This window comes from Gorilla gorilla, chromosome 8 (genome assembly GCF_029281585.2).
Source record: "Gorilla gorilla gorilla isolate KB3781 chromosome 8, NHGRI_mGorGor1-v2.1_pri, whole genome shotgun sequence".
Lineage (NCBI taxonomy): Eukaryota > Metazoa > Chordata > Mammalia > Primates > Hominidae > Gorilla > Gorilla gorilla.
The window spans coordinates 46985968-46999621 of NC_073232.2; the positions used below are offsets into that span (position 1 = coordinate 46985968).

The following is a 13654-nucleotide window of genomic DNA, read 5'->3' on the forward strand; positions in this document are numbered from 1 at the left end:
GCAATTACACTTAAAGATAAAAGTTTTCAATTGTTTTGAAAACAAACATGTTGTAAAGTAAACTAAACTACATGTTGTAAAGCTGCTCTAAAATAATGATACAGGCTAGGTGAAATGGCTCATGCCTATAACCCCAGCACTTTGGGAAGCCAAGGCAAGTGGATCACCTGAGGTCAAGAGTTCAAGATCAGACTGGCCAACATGCAAAAATTAGCCGGGGCTGGCGGTGCGCAACTGTAATTCCGGCTACTTGGGAGGCTGAGGGAGGGGAACTGCTCAAACCTGGGAGGCGGAGGTTGCAGTGAGCCAACATCGAGCCACTGCACTCCAGCCTGGGTGACAGAGGGAGACTCTGTCTCAATAAATAAATAAATAGGCCGGGTGCAGTTGGCTCACGCCTGTAATCTCAGCAATTTGAGAAGCTGAGGCAGGTGGATCACTTGAGGTCGGGAGTTTGAGACCAGCCTGGCCAACATGGTGAAACCCTGTCCCTACTAAAAATACAAAAAATTAGCCAGGCGTTGTGGCAGATGCCTGTAATCCCAGCTACCCGGGAGGCTGAGGCAGGAGAATCGCTTGAGCCTGGGAGGCAGAGGTTGCAGTGAGCTCAGATTGTGCCATCGTATTCCATTCTGGGCAACAAAGTGAGACTGTCTCAAAAATAAATAAATACATAAAATAATGATACAAAAAATAGATAAATAATGAAAAGTTAAACAATTATTTTCTCTTACAACTCAAACGCAAGTTAAATTTTTAATCTCTTTAAATGGTATTAAATGCTATTTTAATTCTAGAGAAAATAATAAAGCATTACCTCATCCCCAAGAGAGAAAACTAGACATTATGGATATCCTGAAGAAAGAACATACCACACTACTTATGAAAGCGTCTTAGGGAAAAAACAGAACTGAACTTGATTAAAAATTTAGATCCAACAATCAATTTACATGAAATACAGAGGACAGAGGAACACATAAACCATACCACAGAAATGCAATCAGCAAAAGTGAGTCTGTAAGGAAATGTTAGAGGACAAATCATCTATTTTTTCCCAAGAAGTAGATTACAAGAAAAAAACAACAAAAACTCAAAAAAACAAGCAATGAAAAGGCATTCAGGGCCAGACACGGTGGCCCACGCCTGTAATCCCAGCACTTTGGGAGGCTGAGGCGGGCAGATCACCTGAGGTTGGAGTTCGAGACCAGCCTGACCAACACGGAGAAACCCCGTCTCTACTAAAAATACAAAATTAGCTGGGCATGGTGGCTCATGCCTGTAATCTCAGCTACTCGGGAGGCTGAGGCAGGAGAATTGCTTGAACCTGGGAGGCAGAGGTTGCAGTGATATTGTATCACTGCACTCCAGCCTGGACAATAAGAGTGAACTCCGTCTCAAAAAAGAAAGAATGAAAGAGGCATTCCAAGAGATTTCAGAGATACGGGCATGGTGGCTCACACCTGTAATCTCAACACTTTCGGAGGCTGAGGCGGGCAGATCACCTAAGGTCAGGAGTTCGAGACCAGGCTGGCCAACATGGTGAAACTCCGTCTCTATTAAAAATGCATAAATTACCTAGGCGTGGTGGCAGGTGCCTGTAATCCCAGCTACTCAGGAGGCTGAGGTAGGAGAATTGCTTGAACCCGGGAGACAGAAGTTGCAGTGAGCCACCATTATGCCAATGCACTCCAGCATGGGTAACAGAGCGAAACTCTGTCTCAAAAAAAAAAAAAACACGAAAAGCAAAAAACAAAGAAAAAACATTTCAGAGAGAGAGATATATTAACTAGTCATAATGTGTGGACCTTATATGGATCTTATTTCAAACTTCAAACATTACCTCAAATGAATGTTCTTTATTATCCTCTAATCTGTAGTCCAATAGGACACTCAAAGACATGATGCTACAATCAAACTTGCCACTTTTTGCAGCCCAATTTGGATGTACAATGATGGCCGGTTCATCAGGCAAAATATATCTTCTTTCTCGACGCTGGCGTTCTATTTCCTCTTGACGTTTCCTTTCTTCTTCCTAAATATTTCAAATTTCAAGTCAAGGTTAAATCTGCAAGTAGGATGTATATACACGTGCAAGATGAATATATATTGAATATATATCTCATAAAGAAAAGGAACAAAATTCCCATGACTCTTCATGGTACTTATACAAACCATAAGGGTTGAGAAGGGAGGAAAGTTCAAATTCACTAAGAGTAGTAAGCTTTGATGGCTCCTAACTCTCTTTTGGATTTCCTAGCATAAGAAACTGCCTTGTAAAGAGGGGGAAAAATTATCTATGTTGAGATTATATAAATTAGAAAATTCTCAGAAAATAGTAGTGGTAGCATAGGTTTTAGATCTTCCTGAAACCTCGCACTAAAAAGACAAAGCAATATAGATATAAAAATCAAAAACTGATAGCATTCATAACAAAACTAAGTGACAAGGTATCCCCACAAACCAACATACAAATGGGTGGGAAAAGGCCAAAAGACCCATGTGTTACTGATGAATGTGTCCAAAGAAAGCATAAGGAAGCAATGGGAGAACAAGAAAACCAAAAAACAGCCAGTAGGTATTTACTGGAAAGTGCAGCAGCTGAAACTAGGCAAAATTTTACCCCTTACAAGAGAGTGAATGGAGAATTTATTTTAAGATCTGAAGAGGCCTAGGCCACTCTAGCCTTACAAACTTGCAAAGCTCATTTACCAGGGCCCTATACTGAGGAGAAACTGCTGGGACTAGGAGAGGGACAACAAAGACATAGGAGAACGCCCAGATAAAAAGTGATGAAGGGCAAAAGGAACAGCAAACTTCAGAAAGCAAGCCAACATATGTTTCTGACAAAACAAGAAAACAACAAAACGTAAGAGCAGAACTCTATGAATTTAGAAAAGCTATCTGAAAGAAACTACGTTTATAAAATTCAGACAATCTAAATTCACATAAAAATGATTCAAGTATTGAGGTCAAATCCCATACAAATTTAGTATGTTTTAAAAAAGAGAGTGAGAAGCAGCAGCAGAATTACATCCCTGTAGATGATGAAAGTGGGCCAGAAAGACACCACCACAAGGCAGATGAAAATTTTAAATTACTATTTTTAAAGTGTGCTAAAAGAAAATGTTACAAGAGACACAGGAATTCTGCATCATGATCTTAACATTCAAAATTCAGAAAGTGAGTATCTGATTGGTAGACAGATCATGTATCTGACCCTATCTGTAGCAATTCTTCAGCTTCTCTAATAGAAGTGGCCGTGGGAAAGGAGAATCAGGCCTGCTAAAAGCCAATCCAAAAAGAGACTGGATGGAAGATGGAAAAGACCTGCAACTTGGTAAGGGTTTGTGCATTTCATTACATGCAACTTTTTTTTTTTTTTTTTTTTGAGACAGGGTCTCACTCTGTCACCCTGGCCAGAGAGTAGTGGTGTGATCATAGCTCACAAATAGCGTTGACCTCCTGGGTTCAAGCAATCCTCCCATGTCAGCCTCCCCAGTAGCTGAGACTACAGCCACATGTGACCATGCTCGGCTAAATTTTTTTTTTTTTTTTTTGTAGAGATGGGGTCTCACGAAGTTGTCTCCATCTATCCTGAACAATTCAGTTCTAAAGCACTCTTTTCAAGGAAGGTTGATGTCTACACAGGAGATGGAGGCTGGCAGGGTGGTGGAGCCACAACTGCCCAGTGATGATGAGCTGCTTCATTACTAAATATTGAAACCCAGATGGAGCAAGGACAATAATCCATGCAGAGATAGCACAGCGTAGAGTCAGATCATTGGAAGAATTGGAGGCACCTGTGTAAATTCACAGATTTCAATATGCGTAAGATACAGAAATAAATATAGATTTATTAGCTATCTACTATCTATATATCTATCTTCCATATCTCTATTCACTGAAAGGGGTTGGGAGCAGCAACCTAATTGCAATGAGCATATCTTGGCTTCTAAATACCATTCTTCACTAAAAAGGAACCAGGGCTTCCTGGGGAAATGACTGATTCCTGAACTAGGACAAGGATAGCACAAAATAAAACTGAAATGCTTTAAAATGCTAGTAAGTAAAGAACTCCTCAAAAAGTGATGAAGATATGTCAAAAGGGCACATAACTTGAAAGAACTCCCACCGTCCAACTCTGGGACAATTTCATCATGAAAATAACTCATTGAGGGCCGAGCACGGTGGCTCACACCTGTAATCCCAGCACTTTGGGAGGCCAAGGTGGGTAGATCACCTGAGATCAGGAGTTTGAGACCAGCCTGGCTAACACGGCGAAACCCCATCTCTACTAAAAATACAAAAATTAGCCAGGCATGGTGGCAGGCGCCTGTAATCCCAGCTACTCGGGAGGCTGAGGTACAAGAATCGCTTGAACGCAGGAGGCAGAAGTTGCGCTGAGCCAAGATCGTGCCACTCCACTGCAGCCTGGGCAACAGAGAGAGACTCCGTCTCAAAAAATAAAAATAAGGCTGGGTGCAGTGTAATACCAGCCTGTAATACCAGCACTTTGGGAGGCTGAGGCGGGTGGATCACGAGGTCAAGAGATTGAGACCATCCTGGCCAACATGACAAAACCCCGTCTCTACTAAAAATACAAAAATTAGCTGGGCATGGTGGTGCGTGCCTGTAGTCCCAGCTCCTCAGGAGGCTGAGGCAGAAGAACAGCTTGAACCCAGGAGGCAGAGGTTGCAGTGAGCCGAGATCGCACCACTGCACTCTAACCTGGCAACAGGGCGAGACTCCGTCTCAAAATAAATAAACAAAGTTAAAAAATAAAATACATAAAAAAATAAGAAATCACAAGTCCATGCATCACCTAAGAACAAGGTAATTATCTTATACAATTACAAAACCATTATCACATTCAAGAAATTTAACACTGCTTTAATATTATCTAATGCCACATCCATATCCATAATAAAATTTCTCCAACTGTCCCAAAAATACTCTCTATGACTTTTATTTTTGCCTATCCAGGATCTAGTCAGGTTTCACTTAGTTCATTTGGTTGTTATGTCTCATTAGCCTCCTTTAATCTAAGAGATCCCTTTAACCACTTCTTTATCTTTCATTATATGGACCATTTTTTGAAAAGCTTAGGAAAGCTTCGAGAATTTTTCACATTCTAAAAAAATAAAAATAAATAAAAAATTTAAAAAAGAAAATTTCACATTCTAGATTTATCTGTTTTCTCACAATCAGATTTAGAGCAAACATTTCTGGAAGGAATTCTTCATAAATAATGATGTGTACTTTACAATGTATAAGATTTAGAAACTGATTATGTGGCTTATCCAATTACTGGTGCTAAAACACACTTCTGAGATCCCTATATTTCAAATTTAGAAAACAAGTAACAACCTTATGCATCCAGGAGTTATTCTATTGGACATAAAATTGAAGCATAAAACAGCTTGAATAAATAGTCTGAGTCTCAAGGTTTGACTCAATCAAACATACTGTTTTAGAAGTAGACAGATTCCGGAATAAGCACTTCACTAGAACTCAATTTCTGAGCCATTTACCTAGAACTGTTTTTTTTGTTTTTTGTTCTGTTTTTTTTTAGAGTCTCACTCTGTCCCCCCGGCTGGAGTGCAGTGGTGCAATCTGGGCTCACTGCAAGCTCCGCCTCCCGGGTTCAGGCCATTGTCCTGCCTCAGCCTCCCCAGTAGCTGGGACTACAGGCGCCTGCAACCACGCCCAGCTAATTTTTTGTAATTTTAGTAAAGATGGGGTTTTACCACGTTAGCCAGGACGGTCTCGATCTCCTGACCTCGTGATCCGCCCACCTCGGCCTCCCAAAGTGCTGGGATTACACGCATGAGCCACCGCTCCCGGCCTTTTTACCTAGAACTGTTTTGTATCTTCATTGCAGTGTTGGTGGTGGTTATATAACTATATGCATTTGTAAAAACTCACAGAACTGTTCACAAAAAAGGTTGAATTTTATAGTAAGTAAATTGCACATTAATAAATGCATACACACGGCCAGGCACAGTGGCTCACGCCTGTAACCTCAGCACTTTGAGAGGCTGAGGTAGGCGGATCACCTGAGGTCAGGAGTTCGAGACCAGCCTGACCAACATGGAAAAACACCATCTCTACTAAAAACACAAAATTAGCCAGGCGTGGTGGTGCATGCCTGTAATCCCAGCTACTTGGGAGGCCAAGGCAGGAGAATTGCTTGAACCTGGGAGGTGGAGGTTGTGGTGAGCCAAGATCGTGCCATTGCACTCCCTCCTAGGCAACAAGAGTGAAACTCCATCTCAAAAAATAAATAAATAGCTGGGCACGGTGGCTCACGCCTGTAATCCCAGCACTTTGGGAGGCTGAGGCAGGCGAATCACAAGGTCAGGAGTTCGAGACTAGCCTGGCCAACATGGTGAAACCCCGTCTCTACTAAAAATACAAAAAATTAGCCAGGCGTAGTGGCGGGCGCCTGTAATCTCAGCTACTCGGGAGGCTGAGGCAGGAGAATAGCTTGAACCTGGGATGCGGAGGTTGCAGTGAGCTGAGATCACTCCACTGCACTCCAGCCTGGGCAACAGAACGAGACTCAGTCTCAAATAAATAAATTAATTAATTAAATTAAATAAATAAAAGCATACACACACATAATCTTAACTCACGTATTCCAAGAACACCCTATACATGAATATTAATACCATAGAGTATAATAGATTGAGTACATACCTCTTTATCATCTTCAGATTTCCTATCATCATCCTCATCCTCTTCTTTTTCAGATTTCTCTAACTCCTTCTGTTCTTCTTTTTGTTCCTCTACTTTAAGCTGTTTTGTCAATCGGGCTATTAACTGGGATTTTAATCCTTTGGAACTAAGAGCTCGACTTTCTAATTCTTTTCGGAGGTCATTTACCTGAATATATGGAGCAGAAAAACACAGAAAAAAAAAAGGTGGCGGGGGGCGGGGGGCAGCAGATATTGAAATAGGAAACAAACTAGCTACAATTAACAATTATCTTTTGTGTGGTTTTTTTTTGTTTTGTTTTTGTTTTTTTTGAAACAGAGCCAAACTCTGTCGCCCAGGCTGGAGTGCAGTGGCGTCATCTCGGCTCACCGCAAGCTCTGCCTCCCAGGTTCAAGCAATTCTCCTGTCTCAGCCCCCCAAGTAGCTGGGATTACAGATGCGCACAATCACATCCAACTAATTTTTGTACTTTTAGTAGAGACGGGGTTTCACCATGTTGGTCAGGCTGGTCTCGAACTCTGGACCTCGTGATCAGCCTGCCTTGGCCTCCCAAAGTGCTGGGATTACAGGCGTGAGCCACCACGCCCAGCCTTTCGTGTGACTTTTTAAAAATGTGGTGAAAAGAACATTTGTACAGCTCACAAAACACTTGTGAAAATGCAAAATGATAGAATATTTTTGGAAAATAAAACATTTTAACGTGCATAAAAATTTTTTTAAATGTTCTTTGACCCAGAAGTTCTAATTTCTGGCTGTCTACCCTAAGGAAACATCCTAAATAGAAGGGGAAAAAAACCCCACAAAACTATAGATTTACTCATTTCCTCCCTCCAAAAAAGGGAAGAGTCTAAATGTCTCATAAATTAGCCAGGTGTGGTGGTGAATGCCTGTAGTCCTAACCACTTGGGAGGCTGAGATGGGAAGACTGCTTGAGCCCAGGAGTTTAAGGTTCCAGTGAACTATGCACTGCACTCCAGCCATGGCGACAGAGACCTTGTCTCTAAAAGTTGAGTAAATAAACAAATGTCCAACAGAGGAGTAACACCAGCAGGGAATGGTGGCTCGTGCCTGTAATCCTAGCACCTTTGGAGTCCAAGGTGGAAGGACCGCTTGAGGCCAGGAGTTTAAAATCAGCATGGGGAACATAGCAAAACCCCATCTCTTTAGAAAAAAAAATTAGCCAGGCGTGGTGGAACATGTCTTTAGCCCAAGCTACTTGAGAGGCTTAGGTCAGAGGACCACTTGAGCCTAGGAGTTTGAAGCTACAGTGAACTCTCATCACACCACTGCACTCTGTCCCTTTAAAAATAATAATAATACCACCTAAGAAAAATCTGTATATCAATTTAATTGAATAGTATAAAATATTTAAAAATAATTACATGGACAAAATTAATGTTAACTCAACAGGATGAGTCATTTTTCTTTTTTTTTTGAGGCAGGGTCTTGCTCTGTCACCCAGGCTGGAGTGGCACAACCATGGCTCATGGCTCACGGCTCACTGCGGCAGCACTGACCTCCCAAGTTCAAGTGATCCTCCCACCTCAGGCTCCTGAGTAGCTAGGACTATAGGCATGCATCACCATGCTCAGCTAATTTTTTTTTTTTTTTGGTAGAGACAGTCTCAGTATGTTGCCAGGGCTGATCTTGAACTACTGGGCTATAGCAATCTGCCCATCTGGGCCTCCAAAAGTGCTAGGATTACAGGCATAAAGCATTGTGCCCAGCTGCAACCTTACACACACATATGTATTTTTAGACAGGATTTCATTTTGTTGCCTAGGCTGGAGTACAGTGGCACAATGATAGTTCACTGCAGGCTCCAGCTTCCAGGCTCAAGCAATCCTCCCACCTCAGCTTCCCAAGTAGCTGGGACTACAGGCGTGTGCCACTATGCCCAAATAATTTTTTAAACTTTTTGTAGAGACAGGGCCTCACTATGTTGCAGAAGCTGATCTCAAACTCCTAGACTGAAGCAATCCTCCTGCTTCAGCCTCCAGAAGTGCTGGGATCACAGGCATGAGCTACCTTGCCTGGCTTATTACTTTATGGTTGTTGGTTTTTTTTTTTTCTATTCAGTATCCTTGGGTTGAAGTGATCGTAACTTTTATATACAATAAGCAATCAACCAATCACAAAACTTGTACCCAGAAAAATACAAATGGAATAAAACACATAACAATGTTATGAATGATAGCAGGCCAGGCGAGGAGGATCACATCTGTAATCCCAGCACTTTGGGAGGCTGAGGTGGGTGGATCAATTGAGGTCAGGAGTTCAGACCAGCCTGGCCAATATGGTGAAACCCCATCTCTACTAAAAATACAAATATTAGTCAGGCATGGTGGCACAGGCCTGTAGTCCCAGCTACTCGGGAGCCTGAGGCATGAGAATCTCTTGAACCCGGGAGGCATAGGTTAAGATCGTGCCACTGCACTCCAGTCTGGGCAACAAAGCAAGACTCTGTCTCAAAAAAAAAAAAAAAAAATATATATATATATATATATATATATATATATACACACACATATATGTGTGTGTGTACATATATATGTATACACTGCACACACACACACACACACACACACACACACACACACACTGCCCAGGATGGTCTCAAACTCCTGGACTCAAGCGATCTGCCCATCTATGCCTCTCAAAGTGCTGCGATTACAGGAGTGAGCCACCGCTTCTGGCCTCTTCCCAGTTTAGATGTGTATCAATCTATGTTTTAATTTAAAATATATTTTAGGCTGGGCGCAGTAGCTCACCCCTGTAATCCTAACACTCTGGGAGGCGGGGGTGGATAGATCGCTTGAGGCCAGGAGTGTGAGACTGGCCTGACCAATATGGCAAAATCCCATCTCTACTAAAAATACAGAAATTAGCCTGGCATGGTTGTACGTGCCTGTAATCCAAGCTATTCAAGAGGATGAGGCACAAGAGTCACTTGAACCCAGAAGGCCAAAGCTGCAGTGAGCCAAGATCATTCCACTGCACTCCAGTCTGGGAAACACAGCAAGACTCTGTCTCAAAAAAATATTCTATTTTAAAAACCAAATGACGGCCAGGCACAGTGGCTCATACCTGTAATCCCAGCACTTTGGGATGCCAAGGCGGGTGAATCACGAGGTCAGGAGATTGAGACCATAATGGCTAACACGGTGAAACCCCATCTCTACTAAAAATACAAAAAAATTAGCCGGGCGTGGTGGCAGGCGCCTGTAGTCCCAGCTACTTGGGAGGCTGAGGCAGGAGAATGGCATGAACCCAGGAGGCAGAGCTTGCAGTGAGCTGAGATCGCGCCACTGCACTCCAGCCGGGGCGACAGAGTGAGACTCTGTTTAAAAAAAAAAAAAAAAAAATTACATTTTTCATGTTTCTTCCCATCCCCTTGAAGTTACTTAGTGCAGAAATCCTACCTTCTTAGTTCTCAAAGTTACTATAGTTACACTATAGCCCCTCATATATTATAGGCATTCAACAGATATTGGCTGTACTGATTTATAAAACTGCCTTTTAATTTATATGTATATAAATACAATTGGCCAGGCACAGCAGCTCACGCCTGTAATCCCAGCACTTTGGGAGACTGAGGCAGGTGGATCACCTGATGTCAGGAGTTCGAGACCAAACTGGCCAACATTCTGAAACCTCGTCTCTACTAAAACTAGAAAAATTAGCCAGGCGTGGTGGCAGGGTGCCTGTAATCCCAGCTACTCAGGAGGCTGAGGCAAGAGAATCTACTGAACCCAGGAGGCAGAGGCTGAAGTGAGCCGAGATCGCGCCACTACACTCCAGCCTGGGCGACAGAGTGAGACTCCATCTCAGAAAGAACTTTTTAATTGAAAAAAATAAATAAAATCCATCCTTATCAAAGTTACCTTCATTGTCTTTGGATCAAGTTTAGACCAATGGGTAGGTGTAGAAATTTCTTTAGCTTCACCATCATCCTTCTCTTCTTCATCCTGACATACAAAGTTAAGAATGTAATTACTATTATGAAACCTTAAAATAAAAATAATTTATTTTTAAAAGTCTGTTGCTGATCTGTGCAAGGTCACAAATGTTTCAGATTGTCTTCTCCTAAAGTTATTATTTAGGCAAGTCCACGTACATACATTCTACCACTTTTAACTGATCACAAAGACACTCATCAGCCAATCAAAGCCAGATCTGTGAAACACAAAAGGGTGATAAATTACAACACAAAGGATATCAGGGATGCACAAACACTGCCGGTCTCCACAAACCACACAGTGTGTGATCTTGCCCCAATTTTCAAGCCACCCAAAGACTGATTTAGTCAGACCTTTGAAATGTACCAAAGACGTTGCCACATAGCCTGAAATTTCAAATCTCTCAGACTTGTGGTTGTCCAATTTCAAATATCCATGACTAGAACTGATGACCATGAAAAAGAAAATTTTTTAAATTTTAGAAAATGGCAAAATGTTTAAAATGGCTTAATACTGAATCTTGTTCAACAACTGGTCCCAGATTCCAGCAACTAGACCTATGATAAAAACAAAATTCTGTGCAATTTAAGCACAACTTATTTTCCTTTGAGGTCTCAGCACTCTTAAAGTTAGGATAATAAGACAGAAATTTTAAGAGAAAAGAACATACAACTATACTGCTGAAAGCTGGATTACCAGTCGCTGTTACCAGTTATGTTCCTCCATGTGTGTTTGTTATGTAGTGTGTGGTGTGCATTTGTGCCTGTGTTCCTGTGCCTGTGAGAAGCGGAAATAGAAAAAGGGATTAGCGTTCAGTGCCTGTTCTCCATCAGCCTCCTTGCGTTCACCCTGAAGCTTCTCGACCAGCTGCTGCTTGTATCCTCGGGAGAGGGTTTCCCACTCTGAGCGGGTGGGAAGGCAATGCCAAACATCCGGGAAAAATAAAACCACTGTCTCCACATGAGCTGGAACTGTACGCCCCTTGTGGGTCTCCTCAGGGCGATGGTAGCGAATCTCTGCAAAACGGTACCTGTTGCAAGGGAAGAAGCATGTTGGAAAAAAAATTCTAAAATACATTTTAAAGACCCTAGTTCACTTGTAGCACATCAAGTAAAGAAATTTTGCTGCAAGAACTTGAGGTTGGTCTAAAGAAAAAAAAATTATAGAAGCCATAGTTCCTCTTTTGGTACATTTGTACAATATTTAATAAGTTAAAGGAAGAATATGTTCCCCCAAGGCATTTTCAAGTTTGATTACAGAGCTACCCGCATTTTAGAGAATACCTGAAGAAGCTGGATAGCTGTTCAGATTTCATGTGCTAAAAAAGAATATTCTCAAATTAAGTCACAAGAGATACACTAAAATACACAGGACAAATAAGCCTCAAGAGAAAATATGGCTGAACAAAAATAATCACAACTACATCATTTTATAACAAAAGAATTATAATGAAATGAAGTTCTCTCTTGACGATCTTCTCCAGCTATGCATGAAATGAAAAGTATTTTCAACATACATCCAACTTCCAAAGTACAACATAACAAAACATTTAAATTTTCAGTTTATTTTGATTAGTTCTTAATCCTTTTTCCCCCAAAACATTTTGGCACCAAATAAACTTTAGCTACAAATGGGGATTTTCCTTTGAGATTACCTGCATTGACCAGGGTTGCTAAAATAAGCCGGGGGGAAAAGGCTGATCGATAAGAACAACTACATAAACTATCAGTAAAACACTTCTAATCAAGAAATGAATTAGTACTTACCATTGTGTGCACACACTTAGATCAATGCCTGTCAGAGCCTTACAACAACGAATAGCAGTCTTAATCAACACAGAGGGATCTTTTTCTGGGTCTGGTCCATCCAACGAAGGAGACCAGTGGCCTCCAATGGCCATAGCTTCATCCTTGCCTTTCATGCCCACTAAAAACTAATTCAAAACAAAGAATCATTTACATATATTACGCACCCTGTCAAATTACAAATAAGATACTTGAGAAGGAAAGGTACAAACCTTTCCAATATCATTTTTACTACCTCTGGTATCTGTCAGTCAAGGAAGAGTTCAGTTCATTGTGTTCCACACTGCATTTCAGCAATGGAATAGGATTTACACACATCATAACTCATCCTTTTAAAGTATTTCTTCAGATAGAGTTCTTTTAAAGAAACAAGCTATAATTCAAACTTCAACAACATCCAAAGACACTCTGAATCCTATTACCACTAATATTCTACTATGTTACAAATATAAAACATCAAAATGACTGTTGAACTAGTAGCGTACAAATAAGATATAGTTGTAATCTGCAATGAGAAAAACATCTACGTCATTAAATTCTGGGTGCCTTAATACTAAAATTAGTCATTAATCAACAAATATTAAAATGTAGGGCTTTAGATTTTATGTGTACAAAGTTACAGCTAAGCAAAGTGAATACATCTAAAGTTAAAACAAATGTGTCCTTTTACCTTAACAAGTCTAGCAGGATGTTGGAATCCATCTCGAAGTTCTTGTGGGTCTTCAGCAAGAGCACATGACTTATGATATAAATCTTCCATACTAGGGCTAGCCATCAGCATTACCTATTATAGTCAAATAATTCAATCCTGTCAAAAGTCTAAAGTAATGTGAAAAAATGAGAAGCACTACTAATTATCTTTAAATATAAGATGTCTGAAATTTAAATAAAAATAGGAAGTAATACTATAGCAGAAACAGTATTAGATATCTCAGCCTCCCAAAGTGCTGGGATTACAGGCGTGAGCCACCACGCCAGGCCTAGATACCTTATAATTACTTAGTTTTAACTTTTGAAGGGATGCTTTTTCAGTCAAACAATGCTTTAAACAAAACTATAGACTATACACAATATACTGAACGTTTCCCTTAAGATTGACATTTAGTGCATTCATCTAACATTAAGTTTTATCTGAGGCTACCAGAAGTCATACAACATTCCAAATATCTCATT

At 40.9% G+C, this 13654-nt stretch overlaps 1 protein-coding gene and 1 non-coding gene across 15 annotated transcripts in view; both read right to left on the reverse strand.

The window, feature by feature from the left end:
• Positions 1–13654, reverse strand: part of CCAR1 (cell division cycle and apoptosis regulator 1) — a 73977-nt gene that overhangs the window by 23567 nt on the left and 36756 nt on the right. For all 14 annotated transcript variants that reach the window (XM_055353631.2, XM_055353625.2, XM_019035111.4 and 11 more), the window contains 6 exons: positions 13152–13265; positions 12443–12609; positions 11496–11706; positions 10602–10685; positions 6700–6885; positions 1841–2032 (listed from right to left, as the gene is read on the reverse strand). In XM_055353631.2, the coding sequence (XP_055209606.1) occupies positions 1841–2032; positions 6700–6885; positions 10602–10685; positions 11496–11706; positions 12443–12609; positions 13152–13265 (954 nt within the window). The remainder of the gene's footprint in view (positions 1–1840; positions 2033–6699; positions 6886–10601; positions 10686–11495; positions 11707–12442; positions 12610–13151; positions 13266–13654) is intronic.
• Positions 12741–12807, reverse strand: LOC115936128 (small nucleolar RNA SNORD98). Its single transcript, XR_004071707.1, has one exon. It is a non-coding gene; the product is annotated as a small nucleolar RNA SNORD98 (small nucleolar RNA).